At 37.5% G+C, this 20,530-nt stretch overlaps 1 protein-coding gene across 1 annotated transcript; it reads left to right on the top strand.

Annotated features, from left to right (window-relative positions):
• The first annotated feature begins 2,205 nt into the window (after positions 1 to 2,205).
• Positions 2,206 to 20,212, top strand: LOC138390338 (olfactory receptor 10R2-like). The gene is given in 4 exon segments (XM_069479214.1): positions 2,206 to 2,342; positions 9,079 to 9,130; positions 19,290 to 19,779; positions 19,782 to 20,212. Coding segments are annotated over 4 exon segments (1,110 nt in total).
• The last annotated feature ends 318 nt before the right edge of the window (positions 20,213 to 20,530 follow it).

Genomic DNA, 20,530 nt, shown 5'->3' with positions numbered 1-20,530 from the left:
CACATTGTGGTTTTAATTTTCATTTCCCTGATGATTAGTGATGTTGAGCATTTCTTCATATACTCAACATCACTAAGCATGGCCATTTGTCTATCTTTTATTGAAAAACTTCTAATCATGACTTAGTCCACTTTTTAATGGGATTTTTTTTCTTGCTGATTTGAGTTATTTGTAGATTCTGGATGGTACTTTATCAGATATATAGTTTGTGTATATTTACTCTCATTCTGTAGGTTATCTTTTTGCAGGCAACCTTGTCTGGTTCTAGTTCTAAGCAGGAATGTTTTCAATTTTTCCCCATTCAGTACGATGTTGGCTGTGTTTTTATCATATATGCCTTTAATAATTTGGAGGTATGACCCAACTATGCCTATTTTGTTAAGAGTTTTTATCATAAATGTGTGCTGAATTTTGTCAATTTTTTTCTGCATCTATGTAGAGGATCATATGGTCTTTGTTCTTCCTTTTATTTATTATATGGTGAATTACATTTATACATTTGCATATGTGGAACCATCCTTGCATCTCTGGGACAAAGCCCACCTGGTCATGATGAATTATTTTTTTGATGTGCAGTTGAATTCTGTTTGCTAAGATTTTATTGAGAATTTTTACATCTATATTCATGAGGGATATTGGTCTGTAGTTTTCTTTTTTTGTTGTCTCCTTTCCTGGCTTTGGTATCAAGGTGATATTGGCTTTGTAGAATGAGTTGGAGAGGATTCTATCACTCTCAATGTTGTGGAATAATTTCTGTAGCATTCATACCAGTTCTTCTTTGCGGGTTTGGTAAAATTTAGGTGTGAACCCATCTGGTCCAGGACTTTTTTATTAAAAAAATTTTCTGCTTTGATGATTTGTCATCTCTGTCAATGTATGAAATCCCTGTCAATTATGATGTTACTGTGTATTTTTTTTTTCTGAGATCTAGTAGAATTTGCTTTAGGAATCTGGGAGCTCTTGTGTTAGGAGTATGTATATTTAGGATTGTTATGTCTTCTTGTTGAATTGCTCCCTTTACCATAATATAATGACCATCCTAATCTTTTTTAAACATTGTTAATTTAAAGTCTGTTTTATCTGATATGAGAATGGCTGAATCTGTTCTCTTTTGGTTTCTATATGCATGGAATATTTTTTCCATCCCTTCATCTGGAGTTTGCGTGAGTCTCTGGTGATACCAGGGATTTTTTTCCTCAATTCTCTTCAACAGGTTTTCCATGATTTTTGCTTTTTCTTCTTCTGCCTCATGGCTATCTATAATTTTTATATTGGCTCACTTTGCATAGGCTCATATTTCAGTGTGTTATTGTCCATTCTTCTTTATTCTCTTCTCTGCATCTTTGACTGATGGTTATTTCAAGAGCCTTGTCTTCATGCTCTGAAATTCTTTCTTCTGCTTGGTCTAGCCTGTTGTTGAAGCTTTTTTCTGTATTTTGAAATTCCCTAAATGATTCTTTCATTTCTTTAAGTTTTGTCATATTCTTTTTTATTTTGTTTAGCTCTTTAGTGACTTTTCATTTTTTTTATTGATTTTCTGAATTTTATTTTTTTGCTTCTTTGTGTTGGTTGTCAACTTTCTCTTAAATTCCATTCATCTTATTTTCATCCATATTCTGAATTTAATTTCTGATATTTTGACAATTTCCTTTTAGTGGGTCCATTAGTGTTGATCCATTGGATCCATTAGATCTCTCAGGGGGTGTCAAACTGTTTTGTTTTTTCACATGCCAGAGTTCTTTTGCTGGTTTCTTCTTATCCAAATCCTCTTCACTCAGTTCAGGGCTGATAGGTTTACAGCACACCTATTCTCCTTTGCTGGGAACTCTCCTACTTAGTGAGAAGAAGAGGCCCCTAGAGGGCACCTTTGTGTCCTCTTCTAGGAAATTGACCTAGTAGGGTGGTGTGGTTGCACTGAGAGCCTGTAATGCAGCTGTTCTGTTTTGTCCAATTCTCCTGTGACTGTCACCGGTTCAAGCTGGTGCTAGATGATCTTCATGCAGGGTGGTGGGTTATTCCCCAGATCACTGTTGGAGGCTTGGGTTGAGGGCTGAGTGAGACCCTTTGTATGGAGGATGGCATTTCAGGGAATAGCTCCTCCCAGATCTTCCCATGGAGGAGACAGTGGCAGCTGTATTAGGCTATCTAGGCAGTGGTTTGAGGTGTCTGGTCTGGGGACATTTGATTGAACTGGGTCCAAGGGCGATGGTATATCGAGGCTGGCAGGTCCCTGGAGGAATGTTGGACTGTGGGGGCAGATTGAACTGGGTCCAAGGGCGATGGTGTAATGAGGCTGGCAGGTCCCTGGAGGAATGTTGGACTGTGGGGGCAGTACCTACCAGGTAGCCAGTGCACACCTCGGGAGTGGGCTGCAGGGCTTGATGGCAGCAGGGAGCCTCACAGGGTAGAGCTATGGGCAGCGGTTGAGTGTCAAGGGCATAGCCTTGGGACCCAGGCTTAATGCTGGAGCCTTAGAGGAGAATCTATTGGACCAGAAGAAGTGGTGGAGCCTTGAGGACAGAGCCTTGGGCCTGACAACTGTGCTGAAGGCTTGAAGGCAGAGACACAGGGCTTGGTGGTAGTGCTAGAACCTCAGGGACAGAGCTGTGGGCCTGGGGCCAGCAGGAGCCTTGTAGTAACTGCAGGCTAGAGGCAGGACAATTGCTGTGTGGGTGGGGCTGTTGGGTTAAACAGCAGCATGGAAACTATGGATGTGGAGGCCTAGCAGCAGCATGTTGATCATGGTAGGAGGGCTGTGGGGCCAAGGTCACTGAGCGGCAGAGGTTCTCCATCTGCCCAGATCCCATGAGGCAGTCACTGCATGGATTCTCAGGTGATGTCTGAGGCACCTGTTCTACTCAAGTCCCCTGTTGGTGTGTACAGGTGCTTGGCTCCTAGTCTCAGGGCATGACATGAGAGAGCATCACTCTGCCTGTTCCTTCTCCAGCCTACCTGGGGCAATCCAGAAGTGTGTACAGCAATGCTGAGCCCTGTGTACACCTGGCACCCTGGATCAGACAGCTGAGAATGGGATCAGTTGTAGTAACATGGGAATGGAAGCCACCAGGTACCTGCTGCACCCACTGTCTGGTGCGATGTTGCTGCATAGACTGTGAGCAGCTCCCTAATCATACCAGAGGTCTGTGGTGGAATTAGGGGTACCCTGACAGCTCAGACCATAATGTCTGCAGGGGGAGCTTGGAGCCCCAGTGCTCTCTCTTCCTGTCCTTCCCCGCATGTAGATGCCTTCCTCGGGTATCTTTCAGTCTTGCAGAATGGATTGCCCATCATGTCCTCCTTAACTCTGAATGTCCCCCGTTGCTTCTTCAGTGATTTACAGTGCTCTTTCCAAGAAGACCCATCTGTAGGTGCACATGAACCTGCTACTTTTGATCCTCTCCTTGAATGCAGCATGTACGGGTTGCTTCTAGTCTGCCATCATGCCCTTCCCCCTTATATTATTTTTAAATTATTAAACTCTATGAGCTATTCATATATACTGAATTAAATTTGTTTGTAATATACATGTATTGTGAATATTCTCTGTGGCTTGCATTTTTACTATCTCAATAGTATCTTTTTTTTTTTTTTTATTTCATCTTGTTATGGGGGATACAGAATTGCAGGTTACATACGTTGCTCCTGTACCGCCTTTTCCCTCAAGTCAGAGCTCCAGGCGTGTCTGTTCCCCAGGTCGTGTGCATTGCACCCATCATGTAGGTATATATCCCTCCCTTCCCCACCCCCCCCTTCCCAAGTCAGCACCTTCAAGTGTTACTACTCCCCAAACGGTGTGCAATGCACTCATTGTGTAGGCATACCCCCATCCCCTCCCCCACCCCCCACCTCAGTCTGATATCCAATTGGTGTCGTTCCCAGATTTGTATTTAGGTGATGATCAGGGAAACCAATTTTCTGGTGAGTACATGTGATGCTTGTTTTTCCATTCTTGGGATACTTCACTTAATATAATGGGTTCCAACTCTCTCCAGGAGAACCATAGAGATGTCGTATCTTCATCATTCCTTATAGCTGAGTAATATTCCATGGTATACATATACCACAGCTTACTAATCCAATCATGTATTGATGGGCATTTGGGTTGTTTCCACATCTTTGCGATTGTGAATTGTGCTGCTATAAACATTCGGGTACATGTGTCTTTGTTAAAGAATGACCTTTTTTCCTTTGGGTATATGCCATATATGACAAACCCACAGCCAACATCATACTGAATGGGGAAAAACTGAAAGCACTCCCACTTAGAACTGGAACCAGACAGGGCTGCCCATTGTCTCCATTACTTTTCAACATAGTATTGGAAGTCCTTGCGAGAGCTATCAGGCAAGAGAGCAAAATCAAGGGAGTCCAAATAGGGAAGGAAGAGATCAAACTCTCACTTTTTGCTGATGATATGATGTTATATCTGGAAAACCCCCAGGATTCAACCATGAGACTCCTGGAATTGATTAACGAATATAGCACAGTCTCTGGCTACAAAATTAATATACACAAATCAGAGGCATTTATATATGCCAAAAACAGTCAATCAGAAAACCAAATTAAAGACTCAATATCCTTCAAAATAGCAACAAAGAAAATAAAATATCTAGCTATATATCTAACTAAAGAGGTAAAGGACCTTTATAAGGAAAACTATGAAACACTGAGAAAAGAAATAGCAGAACTTGCAAATAGATGGAAAAATATACCATGCTCGTGGATTGGAAGAATCAACATTGTTAAAATGTCTATACTACCCAAAGTGATCTACAGATTCAATGCAATCCCTATTAAATTACCAACATCATTCTTTACAGATGTAGAGAAAATAATTATACACTTTGTATGGAATCAAAGAAGACCCCATGTAGCAAAAGCAATTTTAAGCAACAAAAACAAAATGGGAGGTATTAATTTGCCAGACCTCAAACTATACTACAAGGCCATGGTTCTTAAAACAGCCTGGTATTGGCACAAGTACAGGGACACAGACCAGTGGAACACAACAGAAAATCCAAATATAGAACCATCCTCATATAGTCACCTAATTTTTGACAAAGCGGGAAAGAATATACTCTGGGGACAAGAATCCCTATTCAATAAATGGTGCTGGGAGAATTGGTTAGCCACTTGTAGAAGACTGAAACAGGACCCACAGCTTTCACCTCTCACAAAAATCAAATCACGGTGGATAACAGACTTAAACCTTAGGCGTGATACAATCAGAATTCTAGAAGAAAATGTAGGCAAGACTCTTACAGACATTGGCCTAGGCAAAGAATTTATGAAGAAGACCCCCCAAGGCAATCAATAGTATCTTTTAATGAGGGTAAGCTTTTAAAATTTTGATTAAGTTTAACTTACACTCTTTTCTTTAATATTTAATGCTTCTCGTGTCTTGTCTAAGAAACATTCTCCTAAACCAAGATTAAGGAAATATTTCCTTATATTTGCATCTAAAAGCCTTATAACATTAACTCTTATGTATGGTGTGAGGTTCATTTGTTTATGTTTCCTCTCTTAACCAATTATATTGAGACTTCATTTATATACAATAAAAGGCACCCATTTTAAGTGTATGGTTTGATGTTTTGACATATATATACACACATGTAACCACCACCATGATCAAAATGTAGAACATTTCCTTGAATATGAGAGAGAAACAAGGGATTATTGATGACAGTTTCTGCCCTACATCATGCTCAGCCTCCAACTTGTTTCTATATTATGTTGATGCTATATACTATTGCTTATTCATATAGATAAATAATTGCAAGTTAAAAGAGGTTTTTTAGTTTCTTTTGTTATTCCTCCTTGCAATATTTTCAATTACATACAGATGTAGGAGAAGAAGCCACCCTCTGCTGTACTGGTGGAAACCATCCATGGGAAGATTATATCAGTTTAGAACCTTCTGGGAAAATGACTTTGAGGATAGTACTGCTGAAACCACTCAGGAGAAAGTGCCACTGGTGTCCCATTTGTTAGTAGACTCCACACATTGCAGCTCCAGACAGAAGAAAGCATGCCAGAAATGGGAAAAGAACCCATTTTAACTTGGATGTTCCTTTATCACACTCTACTGACAAAGCTTAATGTTGCGTCAGCTGGCAAGGGGAAACATTCCGATAACACAATCTGGATAAAGAATTTGGAGCTGAAAGGCAATCACATCTTTAATTTTTTTTCTTTTTTTATTTTGACAGAATTCAGTTTTTATTAGTCTCTATGAGCCCTGGAATCACATTTATGTCAATAGATGTTTGTAAAACTAACTCAATTCAAATTTTCTTGAAAATTCTATTAAGTGCATTTGAAACACTCTTCTTTTGCAAAACACAGGGCATTACGGAGTTCAATTAAAACTTCACTCAGAAAAATAACAGCACTCCCAAATATATCGATGGTTCTTTAGAGTTGATTTTAACATGGCACAGATTCAAGATATGTTATGCTAATTTTCCAACTAGGTCAATACTTACAGCTTTATTTTGGTGTTGTGGTAAGAACATTTAATGTTAATCTACTATTTGAACAAAATTTTAAGTACATTACATAGTACTGTTACCTATAATCACAATTTTGTACAGCTGATCTCTAATTTACTCAGCTTGTATAATTGAAACTTATATCCCTTGAATAGGAACTCCCATTTCCTCCCTTCCCCTGTTGCTCTTTCTATGAATTTAACTAATGCTGAATCAATTCTACTTCTGTGTATGTATTTGAAAGAATTAGAATCAGGATATTGAAGTGACACTAATAACCCATGTTTATTGCAATATTATTCACAATAGCCATTTATGGAAACAACCTAAATGTCCACCAACAATTTAGTGGATTAAGAAAATGTAGTATGTTCATGCAATGGAATATTATTAAACATGATTACTGCCCTTATAAAAAGAGAAAAGAGAACTTGTCAGTCTCTCTCTGCTCTTCCCCATGTGAAGATACAATTAGAACACATCCATCTGAAAATCTGAAGCAAACTCTCATCAGACACTGGATCTGTGGGTGCCTTGATCTTGATTTCCAAGCCTCCAGAATTATTAGAAATAAATATTTGCTGTTTAAGTCACTGAGTCTACGGCAATTTGTTATAGCAGCTGGAACTGATTAAGACGGATCGTTTTCATTTCTGTGGTGTCAATTATAATGGGTTCTCATCTGATTTAATTTACTTGAAACTTCTTTTTTTTCTTAATCTAGATAACTGTCAATTTTGTTTATCTTTTCAAGAAACTAACTCTTGATTTTGTTTAATTTTTTTCTATTGTACTTATATTCTCCATTTCGTTTATTTTTGCTTTAATCTTTATAATTCCTTTAGGCATAAAGTTAGATTGTTTATTTAAGCTCATTCTTTTTGTAATGTAGGTGTTTCTTGCTATACATTTTTCTCTTAGTATTTTTTTTTCTACATTCCATAAGTTTTTTATTTTTCTTGAGATACTTTCTAGTGTCCCTTTGATTTCTGCTATGACACAATGGTTATTCAAGAGTGTGTTATTTAATTTCTATATATTGTTAAATTTTCCAGGTTTTTTTTTTTCCTGCTATTGATTACTAGTTTCATTCTATTGTGGTCATAAAAGATACTCGGTATGATTTCAAACTTCTTATATTTATTGAGAATTTTTTGACCTAGCATATGACCTATCTTTGAGAATGTTCTATGTACACTTGAGAAGAATATGTACTCTGCTGCTGTTGAGTGGAATGTTCTGTATATACTATCCCACTCTCTCTGGCCTGCATGGTTTCTGCAGGGAAATCCACTGACTGTGTTATGAGAGCACCATTGTATTTGACAAAGTTTCATAATTCTTTTTTTGTCTTTGTCTTTGACTTTTGACAATTTGATTTCAATGTGTCCATGTGTATAGTTTTTTGGGTTTATGTAATTTTATATTCCTTGGACCAATGGACATGAATCTGGTTGTTCATTTTCCTGTCCCAATTTGGAATGTTTTTATCATTATTTCTCTAAATAATATTTTTGTCCCTTTCTTTCATCATTTTTTGGGTGATGTTTTCTGAACTCCATGTTTCCTGATGAGAAGTCAGCAGTCAGTCATTTCTCTCATTGCTTAATGGTTTTTGTTTTTGTTTTTTGGTCTGCTTTCTAGATGCTCTCTTAATCTTTTATTTCCAGCAGTTTGACTCTGATGTGCTTAGGAATGATTTTCTTTGTACTTATCATGATTAAAATTTATTGATATTCTTGAATCTATAATTTAATGTCTTTAAGAAATTTGGGCCATTATTTTTTCAAATAAATTTTCTGCTTTATTCTTTAGCATATTCTTTTCTATAACTCCAACTAGGACATGTGTTAGACCATTTCATATAGTTTCCCAGGTGCTTGAGGTACTGTTAATCTTTATTGCCATTGTTTTCCCATCTTTTTCACATTGTATCACTTCTATTCATCTGTTTTTACAGTTACTGTTTCTTTTCTCTATTATTTCCATTCTGTTGCTAAAACCATCTATTGAAGGCTTTTTTTTTTAAGACAATGTATTTTTCAGTTGTATAATTTCCTGTAATTCCTTTTTTTGGTTTCTATTTCTTTTACAAGATTTACTATATGCTTATTCATTACAGACACATTTTTCTTTATATAATTGGTCATAGTTAGCATAGCTGTTTTAAAATTTGGTCTACTATATTCAACATTGAGCTATATTGCAGTAGGTCTACATTGATTGCTTTCTTTCCTTAGATTAGGCCATATATTCCTGGTTTGTTTAATGTGAAATAATTAGGATTTTACCTGGGACCTGGTTAATACTATGTAGAGATTCTATCATGTTAATTTTATAATTGTTGTTTTTAGTTTTAGCAGGCAGGTAATTTGGTTGAACTCAAAAACTTGTTCTCTTGGGTGGCGATTCTTACTGTTTAATTCTTTCATACTTCTGGGATATGTAGTTTAGGGGTTGGTCATAAATTTGGCTGAACTAATAAATAGAAGTTGAAGTACTCTGGCTCTCCCTATTTCCAGGATTTTCTCATCATATTCAGCAGATATAGTTACTTTAAACTTTGTCCTCTTTTTTTGTGCAGGCAGACAATGAAAGTGAAAGACAGCCAAGAAAACAAATATACTGAACCTGTGGTGATGCCATCCATGATCCACCATTCACCTGCACTCATCATTTGATGTTCTGATATAAGTTTAGATATAGGAGATTATGGGTTACTTTTCTGTTTATTTACTAAATCTAATTTGAGTTGAATTTTTAATTTTTTTTTTCAGTGTAGGACTTAATCTATTTGGAAGCCTTCTCAAGTATTTCAGTCAGGGGACAAATCCTACCTCATTCATTCCTTGCCATAGGATTGGGGAATAGGGCCTGTGAAATCAATCACACATTGCTCCAACTTCTAGGCTACAGAAAGAATCTAAGAATCTTGGTCGAATCTGATATATAGAGAATGTTAGACTGATAATCTCTCAGCTTGTTTAATTATGTCACTAAGAGTGCATGTTAAAGAGTTTTATCTGTTTTTTCCTGTTATAAAGCCAGCTTAAGGAAAAATAAATATAGTGCATATAGTGAAACTAAGTCAAGTGAAACTGAGAAAGAGAAAAAGATTAATTCATTAAGCCAACAAATATACATTAAATGTCTATTATGTATCAGGCAACATCCTAAAAAATGGGGCTAAAACATTTAGTGAAACACAACAAAATCCACCCCATAAAAACAGTAACTAGAGATTTGTAAAGGGAAAAATATAATAATTGCACATAAAACTGTAATAGATGTTAAGAAGACAAAGTAAGTTATAGACAATGTTTTTCAGAGGCTGACATCTGCATCAAGAGTGAGTATAATGATGTAATGCAATTACCTGTCTCTGAATGTGGAATGAAAACACATATGCTTACGTACATGAACCATGTTGAAATACTTGAGATGGAATACGTGTCCTACTTAGCTTATTGGTAACCTGAGTTTAAACTCTAGTTAAAAAAGGGATGGCTGTTTTTAACTTCTTGGAAAATGTACTCAGACACATGAGAATATGATGAAAGGTAGCTTTTGGTTTGGGGGTGTCCTACCTGAGTCCACAGTAATTGTGTCAAGAAGTGATTCTATAAATGTGACTAACTGCAATATTTTTTTCAGATTTATTTCTGCTTTGAAACTTTGGAGGTCTTTGACAGTTTTCTTTAAAGAGTGATGCAGCACCAAGACTGGGGACTTGGTCAGAATCCTGTGGGGAAATATTTGTTCAGGAAGATGCACTGAACAGACCAGATGTCCAAGAAGCTCTCAAACTCAGCTGCTGTTAGAAAAGAGTGTTGTGAACATTTGAAAACTGCTGGAAGCAGCAGTAGCTACCATGAGATTTCTGTTGGTAACTTGTGACAATGGTGGATATAATTGGAAAGAAAAAGACTCTGACTGAGGTCAGGAATCCTCTCGTTTGAGAGTGTTTCCTGCTCTGAGAGCACCTGCTGAGAACTAATGACAGGAACTTATCTCTGCTGGGAGCCATTGACAGGATCTGCAGCAAGAGAGTAAGGCAAGGAAGACCTTGTTGCTAAGTGCTTCCAATTCTGTCTGCCACCCACTCATGAAATCCCGAGGGAGAGTAGAGATGGCTGATTTTTTCCATATTATCTCACAGAGGAGGAAGAATAACAATTTCTGGAAGACTTGGAAGTCTAGACATTGTATTACTTGAGTCCAGCAATAGAGAGCTTGACTTTTAGCCTAATTTCAAATTCAGGGTAGGATAACAGTGGCACACAAATGTAAACAAGCACTTAATTGATCTCTCTCCAACCCCACATTCCCTCTCCTCACCTTGAGTCAGACTATTAGGGAGTTGTAGGAAAGACTGAGAATAACTGGGGGGACTATCCATGCCCTTAAGGGTGTTACCCACAAGGCTGGGCTCCTATTCCCAGGCCTTAAGGAAGACACTCAATTGGAGGTCTTTTCATCTCCAGAAAGCTAGAAAAAAGCAGTATATCACCTCTGTGGCCTGCACCTAAACACTCCACAACTTTCTTTCAGTCTCTATGTCGGCTCTTTGCCACTGTTCTTCAAGGTTTTTAGCTTTATCAGCAAAAATACCACTCTTTTCCCCATCACTCATATTGTGTTCCTATGCTCCTCTCTTTGGTGAAGCAATTGAATTTTTATGTTACAGATGAACTTAGGCTGAAAGGGAGAATTTTGTTTCTTCTTTAGCTTTAATTGTCCTGGTGAAGTCCAAAGAAGAAGAGAGCTTCTCTCTCACAAAAAAAAAAAAAAAAAAAAAAAAAAAAAAAAAAACCTCAAAAAAGATAGCCCTGCATTATCTCTTGTAATATGGGTTTTCCATATTCACTTTCACTTCCTTAATTTGTACTCCCTTCAGCTTCTAATGAGCCACCAGGGAACCTGGGAGAGACAATCAACTAATTGCCAATGCCAGTTTTTTTCCTGTTTCTTTTATCCTATTAGACCAATGAGATTTTGAATCCGTGCTGTTTTCTGCATCCCCTTTGCCAATTGAGAGAAAGAAGGAACTGCGCCAAAAATAATGTCACAATACTAGTTCCCTGGAGTTTTGGAAAGGGTAAATATCAGTCAGCATATTGGGGCCATAACTAATAAGAAACAAAATAAAAGTTTTTCAATGATGCTTTGGGGAATAATGCTCAGAATTCTCAGCAGAGGAGGTAGGAAGACACAGTTTGGGGCATTGAGATATCAGTGGCAGAAAAAAATAGAATAGTTCTATTTAAAAATAGAAATGGTTGTAATAATATTAATTTTTCAATCTCCTTTGCTTAGATTTCTGGATTTCACTGAATTCTAACAGTTATGCACTAGGGAACATAGGAAAATAGCCCTTGTTGGGTTATTTTATGTGGGAAATTGAGTGAAGATAATATTTGAATCTACCAACAGAGAAATGCCAGTCACCAGTGATAATTTTAGAAATGCTCTAATTTTCCCATGAACTTTATTCTGTCTATCTAGTTACTTGGTGATAGTGAAAGAAGAGCATGTGAAGAAAACAAGGCATGAATATATAAAGTAGCTTGAAAAGATGGACGATAGAATAAGGCTTAGGGGGAGATAAAATTCAACCTTGCCAAGTGAACTATGACAAGCAGAGAGAGAGAGAGGGCTTCACACAAATGCCATAAAATATATTCTCCAGAGCCCATGACACTCACTACCTTTTTATCAACCATCTTTGAAAGACCAACTCCTTCAGGAAGTGTTCCCTGGATAACTGAAAAAGAAAAAAAAAACAAAAACAAAAACAGATACCCATATCTCTCTGCAAAGAATGAGCTTTCAACATTTAGTTCATTCATATACCACATTTTGCTAATCCATTCATGAATCGATGGGCATTTGGGTTGTTTCCACATCTTTGCGATTGTGAATTGTGCTGCTATAAACATTCGGGTGCAGGTGTCTTTTTTATAGAATGACTTTTGTTCTTCTGGGTGCCCAGTAATGGGATTGCTGGATGAAATGGTAGGTCTACTTGAATCTGTTTAAGGTATCTCCACGTTGCTTTCCACAGGGGCTGCACTAATTTACAGTCCCACCAGCAGTGTATGAGTGTACCTATCTCTCCACAGCCACGCCAACATGTATAGTTTTGGGACTTTTTGATAAAGGCCGTTCTCATTGGAGTTAAGTGATATCTCGTTGTGGTTTTGATTTGCATTTCCCTGATGATTAGAGATGTTGAACACTTTTTCATATGTTTGTTAGCCATTTTTATATCTTCTTTTGAAAAATTTCTGTTCATGTCCTTTGCCCACTTTTTGATAGGGTTGTTCGATTTTTTCTTACTGATTTTCCTGAGTTCTAAATAGATTCTTGTTATCAGTCCTTTATCTGATGTGTAGTATGCAAAAATTTTTTCCCATTTTGTAGGTTGTCTGTTTACTCTCGTGACTGTTTCTTTGGCTGTGCAGAAGCTTTTTAATTTGATCAGGTCCCATTTATTTATTTTTGTTGCTGCTGTGATTGCCTTAGGGGTCTTCCTCATAAATTCTTTGCCTAGGCCAATGTCTGTAAGAGTCTTTCCTACGTTTTCTTCTAGAATTCTAATAGTTTCTGAGCTAAGGTTTAAGTCTGTTAACCACCGTGATGTGATTTTTGTGAGGGATGAGAGCTGTGTGTCCTGTTTTAGTCTTCTACATGTGGATATCCAGTTTTCCCAGCACCATTTATTAAATAAGGAATCTTTTCCCCAGAGTATGTTTTTGTCTGCTTTGTCAAAGATTAGATGGCTATGTGAGGATGGTTTTATATTTGGATTTTCTGTTCTGTTCCACTGGTCTGTGTCCCTGCACTTGTGCCAGTACCAGGCTGTTTTAAGAACCACAGTCTTGTAGTATAGTTTGAAGTCTGGCAAATTAATACCTCCCATTTTGTTTTTGTTGTTTAAGATATCATGGAATATTACCCAGCTATTAGAAATAATGGCGATATGGCATCTCTTTGGTTCTTCTGGAGAGAGCTGGAACCCATTCTATTAAGTGAAGTATCCCAAGAATGGAAAAATAAGCACCACATGTACTCACCAGCAAGCTGGTTTCCCTGAGTGCACTTTTGGGATTAACACCAATTGGGTATCGGACAGAGGTTGGGGCTGGGTGGAAGGGATGAATGTATACCTACTTGATGAGTGTGATGCGCACTGCCTGGGGAATGGACACGATTAAAGTTCTGACTGGGGGGGATGGGATGGGGGAGGGGAGGAGTGCACACCTACATGATGAGTGTGATGTGCACTGTCTAGGGAATGGACACAATTGAAGCTCAGACTCGGGGGGATGGGGAGGCATGGGCAATGTATATAGCCTGATCTTTTGTACCCCCTTAATGAGCTGAAAAACAAACAAACAAACAAAAAAATAAACATTTAGTTCATTCATCTTCCATTCTCAAATGTCACATGAAATTATTATCTGGTGACAAAGATATATTAGAAAAGTTTAATAAGCAATGAAGTAGTAAAGAGAAGTCAGTGTGTAACTAAGCTGTCATTCTTTACAGACCTTCTGCTATCTTCGAATCTCAGTATCCTAACATTCTATGGACCAATAATCTACTGCATCAGCCTCAGAGATGGAAACTGAGGAGGTAAATAAACTGCATTCCCCAGGGAAAATCTTGCTGGTGTTTGTTTTCTTGGCCATAAGTTGATATGTAAAGTATTGTGAAGAGCCGGAGTGAGAAAACAAACAAACAAACAAACAAACAGTGGTAGGGAAATTCATAAGGGCTAAAAATGATTCATGTTCTACAGCTTCTCAGTTGTATGACAGATTACCATGTGGGCAGAACAATTATAACTATGCAGGATGATCTGGTAGGTTGTGGACTGAATCTCTGTTCCCATATACCTCCTTCCACCATCCTTTTCATGAGTTTAAATACTGTATTTTACAGATGCCCTTTAAAAGTCAAATACTTAATAAAAAAGTCATTAAACAAATAGCTTTTAAGTAGCAATTTGCTTTTAGAAGCTATGAGGAGTACAAAATTACCTCCAAGATTTTTACACACTGGTATATGAAAAAGTGTATTTTCATAAAATACTTATATTTTATGAAAAGTGTACTTATAAGTACAAGTGTACTTATAAATCACCTAATTTATAAGTGATTAAACCATTGTATATTGATAATTTTTGGAAATAGTATTGTGCTGGACACTAGAGAAAAATATTAAAATTCATGTAAACAGCTGTTGCTCTTCATGAATTTAGAGTATCTAGCTCCTGTGATACATTCCAATATATGATAAAAAAGTTGCTAAATAATTTCAAAGAAAGGAAAGTTTCTATCACTCTTATCTTTGGAAAGCAGAGTTGCAGTTTCTATTTGGGTGATCAAGAATGAATGCAAATTGGATGGATGTTTTCCAGGTGAAGGGAAAAATATGAGCAAAAGCACAGAGGTGAGATGCTGTAAGATGAGGAAAAACAGTCTTGCTGTGGAAAAATTATCTTTTTTATTGGTGCATTTGGGGAACAGTGTTAGACAGGGAGAGGAGAGAAGAGTTGTTAAAGAAGGCAAGATGAATTAGTGCCATTCCTGCTAAGAATGATACTCTGCTTTTATAGCCTAAGAAAACTGTATAATATAAACAATGCATATTTATTAATTTATAAATAAATGAACATATTAATTTCTTTCTTTCTTTCTTTCTTTATTTTATTTCATCTTATTGTTATGGGGGATACAGAATTGCAGGTTACATACGTTGTCTATGTACCGCCTTTCCCCCCAAGTCAGAGCTCCAGGCGTGTCTGATCCCCAGATAGTGCGCGTTGCACCCATCATGTAGGTATATATCCCTCCCTTCCCGACCCCCCTTCCCGAGTCAGCACCTTCAAGCGTTACCATTCCCCAAACGGTGCGCAATGCACTCATTGTGTAGGCATACCCCCATCCCCTCCCCCACCCCCACCTCAGTCTGATATCCAATTGGTGTCATTCCCAGATGTGTATTTAGGTGATGTTCAGGGAAACCAATTTTCTGGTGAGTACATGTGATGCTTGTTTTTCCATTCTTGGGATACTTCACTTAATATAATGTGTTCCAACTCTCTCCAGGAGAACCATAGAGATGTCGTATCTTCATTATTTCTTATAGTTGAGTAATATTCCATGGTATACATATACCACAGCTTACTAATCCAATCATGTATTGATGGGCATTTGGGTTGTTTCCACATCTTTGCTATTGTGAATTGTGCTGCTATAAACATTCGGGTACATATGTCTTTGTTACAGAATGACCTTTTTTCCTTTGGGTATATGCCCACTAATGGGATTGCTGGATCAAATGGCAGGTCTACTTGAATCTGTTTAAGATACCTCCATAATGCTTTCCACAGGGGTTGCACTAGTTTGCAGTCCCACCAGCAGTGTATGAGTGTTCCTGTCTCTCCACATCCACGCCAACATGTGTTGTTTTGGGTTTTTTTGATAAAGGCCATTCTCACTGGGGTTAAGTGATATCTCATTGTGGTTTTGATTTGCATTTCTCTGATGATTAGGGATGTTGAACATTTTTTCATATGTTTGTTAGCCATTCTTATATCTTCTTTTGAGAAGTTTCTATTCATGTCATTTGCCCACTTTTTGATAGGGTTGTTTGATTTTTTCTTGCTGATTTTCCTGAGTTCTAAATAGATTCTTGTTATCAGTCCTTTATCTGATGTGTAGTATGCAAAAATTTTTTCCCATTCTGTAGGTGGTCTGTTTATTCTCTGGACTGTTTCTTTGGCTGTGCAGAAGCTTTTTAATTTAATCATGTCCTATTCATTTATTTTTGTTGCTGCTGTGATTGCCTTAGGGGTCTTCTTCATAAATTCTTTACCTAGGCCAATGTCTGTAAGAGTCTTTCCTACATTTTCTTCTAGAATTCTGATGGTATCACGCCTAAGGTTTAAGTCTGTTATCCACCGTGATATGATTTTTGTGAGAGGTGAAAGCTGTGGGTCCTGTTTCAGTCTTCTACAAGTGGCTAACCAATTCTCCCAGCACCATTTATTGAATAGGGATTCTTGTCCCCAGAGTATATTCTTTCCCGCTTTGTCAAAAATTAGGTGACTATATGAGGATGGTTCTATATTTGGATTTTCTGTTGTGTTCCACTGGTCTGTGTCCCTGTACTTGTGCCAGTACTAGGGTGTTTTAAGAACCACGGCCTTGTAGTATAGTTTGAGGTCTGGCAAATTAATACCTCCCATTTTGTTTTTGTTGCTTAAAATTGCTTTTGCTATACGGGGTCTTCTCTAGTTCCATAGAAAGTGTATAATTATTTTCTCTACATCTGTGAAAAATGATGTTGGTAATTTAATAGGGATTGCATTGAATCTGTAGATCACTTTGGGTAGTATAGACATTTTAACAATGTTGATTCTTCCAATCCACGAGCATGGTATATTTTTCCACCTATTTGCAAGTTCTGCTATTTCTTTTCTCAGTGTTTCATAGTTTTCCTTATAGAGGTCTTTTACCTCTTTAGTTAGATATATACCTAGATATTTTATTTTCTTTGTTGCTATTTTGAAGGGTATTGAGTCTTTAATTTGGTTTTCCGATTGACTGTTATTGGCATATATAAATGCCTCTGATTTGTGTATATTAATTTTGTAGCCAGAGACTTTGCTATATTCGTTAATCAATTCCTGGAGTCTCATGGTTGAATCCTGGGGGTTTTCCAGATATAGCATCATATCATCAGCAAAAAGTGAGAGTTTGATCTCTTCCTTCCCTATTTGGACTCCCTTGATTTTGCTCTCTTGCCTGATAGCTCTCGCAAGGACTTCCAATACTATGTTGAAAAGTAATGGGGACAGTGGGCAGCCCTGTCTGGTTCCAGTTCTAAGTGGAAGTGCTTTCAATGTTTCCCCATTCAGAATGATGTTGGCTGTGGGTTTGTCATATATGGCTCGTACATTTTTAGGTAGGTTCCATCTATGCCTATTTTGTTAAGCATTTTTATCATAAAAGGGTATTGAATTTTGTCAAATGCTTTTTCTGCATCTAATGAGAATATCATATGGTTTTTGTTTTTGCTTCTATTTATGTGGTGAATTACATTTATAGATTTACGTATGTTGAACCACCCCTGCATCTCTGGGATGAAGCCCACTTGGTCGTGGTGGATTATTTTTTTGATAAGTACTTGGATTCGATTTGCTAGTATTTTATTGAAAATTTTTGCATCTATATTCATGAGAGAAATTGATCTGTAGTTCTCTATTTTTGTTGCGTCCTTTCCAGGTTTTGGTATCAATGTTATATTGGCTTGGTAGAACGTGTTGGGGAGAATTCCATCCTTCTCAATATTGGAGAATAGTTTATGTAGGATGGGCACCAGTTCTTCTTTGTATGTATGGTAAAATTCAGGTGTGAACCCATCTGGACCAGGGCTTTTCTTTTTGGGAAGGTTTTTTATTGCTGTTTCGATTTCAGTTCTTCATATTGGTCTGTTCAGGTACTCTATTTCTTCCTGGTTGAGCCTGGGAAGACTATGTGTTTCTAAAAATTTCTCCATTTCCTCCGCATTCTCCAGTTTGTGTGCATAAAGATTTTTGTAGAATTCATAGATGATATCTTGTATCTCTGTAGCATCGGTTGTGATGTCTCCTTTCATGTTCCTGATGGAGGTTATTAGAGATTTTAGTTTTGTGCTCTTGGTTAGTCTAGCCAGAGGTGTGTCTATTTTGTTTATCTTTTCAAAGAACCAACTTTTTGTTTTATTAATTTCCCTTATAGTTTCTTTGTTGTTCTTTTCATTTAATTCTGATTTGATCTTAGTAATTTCTCGCCTTCTGCTGGGTTTGGGGTTGTTCTGTTCTTCTTTCTCCAGCTCTTTGAGTCTATTCGTTAGGTTGTCTATTTGCAGGTTTTCTGTCTTTTTGATATAGGCATTTATGGATATGAATTTCCCTCTCAGGACTGCTTTAGCTGCATCCCATAGATTTTGATAAGTTGTATCTCCATTGTCATTTAATTCAAAGAAACTTTTGATTTCCATCTTGATTTCTTCCTTTATAGAATAATTATTCAGGAGAAAGTAATTTAGCTTCCATGACTTTGAGTAAGAGTGAGGGTTTCTGTTTGTGTTCATTGTTACTTTTATTCCGCTGTGATCTGAGAAGATGCATGGTATAATTTCTATTTTTTTGAATTTTTTGAGACATGCTTTATGTCCTAGGACATGTTCAATCTTAGAGAATGTCCCATGAGTTGATGAGAAGAATGTATATTCTGTGGACTTTGGGTGGAATGTCCTATAGATGTCAGCCATGCCCATTTGTTCTAGCATTCTATTTAGGTCCATTATGTCTTTGTTTATTTTCTGTTTAGAGGATCTGTCCTGTACTGTCAGTGGGATGTTAAAGTCTCCAGCTATTACAGTATTGTTATCTATCATTTGGTTCAGATCAAGTAGAGTTTGCTTTATGAATCTAGGTGCACCTAGGTTGGGTGCATATATATTGAGTATAGTCATGTCTTCTTGTTGAATGAACACATTAATTTCTTAACTGATATTTTAAGTAGGCAATGTGAAAAGATCATCGAGACTTAAACACTGTAAGAGATGTAGAAATTATACTAAAACCAAATGTAATTGGAGTATTTTGAAACAATACTATGAATTGACATGATCAGTAGGGAATTGCTACTAGCATAAAAGTCCTTTAATCCATAGTAGAAGTAACTCTCTTAATCTTTCAGAGTAAACTATCTGTTCCTTCATTTTTGTTCTTTGTAGATCAATCTCAGGGGTCAAGTCAACCAAGCTAATTTCTCCTCTGTCACAGAGTTCCTGTTGCTGGGGTTCTCTAGCCTTGGTCACATCCAGCTCATCCTTTTTGCTGTTTTCCTATGCCTGTATCTGACTATTCTGAGTGGAAATATCACCATTGTCACTGTCATCCACCTGGATCACAACCTCCACATACCTATGTACTTCTTCCTAGGGATCCTCTCCATTTCTGAGACATGCTACACCTTTGTCATCCTGCCCAAGATGCTCATAAATCTGTTGTCTCTACTCAGAACAATCTCCTTTATTAACTGTGCCACTCAGATGTTCTTCTTTCTTGGTTTTGCTGTCACTAATTGCATGCTACTGGGAGTGATGGGTTATGATCGTTGCGCTGCCATCTGCCAACCACTTCACTACCCCGTCCTTATGCCCTGGCAGGTATGTGGACAACTGGCAGCAACTTGTGCTGTGATTGGTTTTCTGTTCTCGCTGATAGGCTCCCTTTAGTTTTTGAACTCCCTTTCTGTGGTCCAAACAAGATCAACCACTACTTCTGTGACATCTCACCAGTTATCCGGCTTGCCTGTACTGATTCCTACATCAATGAGCTAGTCATCTTCATTGGTGGAGTCCTAGCACTCATGGTCCCTCTGACTTTCATTTGTGTCTCCTATTGCTTCATTGTTCACACCATCCTGAGGATACCATCAGTTGAAGGCAAGGGAAAAGCCTTCTCTACTTGTGCCTCCCACCTCACTGTGGTTCTTGTCCACTATGGCTGTGCCTCCTTTGTCTACCTGCGACCATCAGCCAAGTACTCATCCAGCAAAGACAGGCTAGTGACAGTGACCTACACAGTTGTGACTCCATTGTTGAATCCCATGGTATATAGCCTCAGGAACAAAGATGTTCAGACAGCCATTTGAAAAATAACTGGCCACAGAGGATTTTATCCTAAATCTCTATAATGAGAATATTTAATATCTATGGAAACATTCTTTCTGAGGACATGGTAATAATTACAGTGCTGATAATATTCTTTTATAATTTACATAGCACTTTACCACTTTACTAGCCTCATAGTGCAAGCTTTCCATTGTGTTAATGAGCCTTGTGGGGTGTAACTGAAAACTTGGGCTTATTGGAAATCAGGTCCACCTCTCAAATACTTTTCGAACTTGCACAAATGAGTATCTTGATTTCTCAGGATATGTAAAGGATGATTTTAGTCTGGATAGTAATTT

Source organism: Eulemur rufifrons, chromosome 8 (assembly GCF_041146395.1).
Source record: "Eulemur rufifrons isolate Redbay chromosome 8, OSU_ERuf_1, whole genome shotgun sequence".
NCBI lineage: Eukaryota > Metazoa > Chordata > Mammalia > Primates > Lemuridae > Eulemur > Eulemur rufifrons.
Note: the sequence above shows the minus strand (reverse complement) of the source record. Positions and strands in the feature narration are given on the sequence as shown.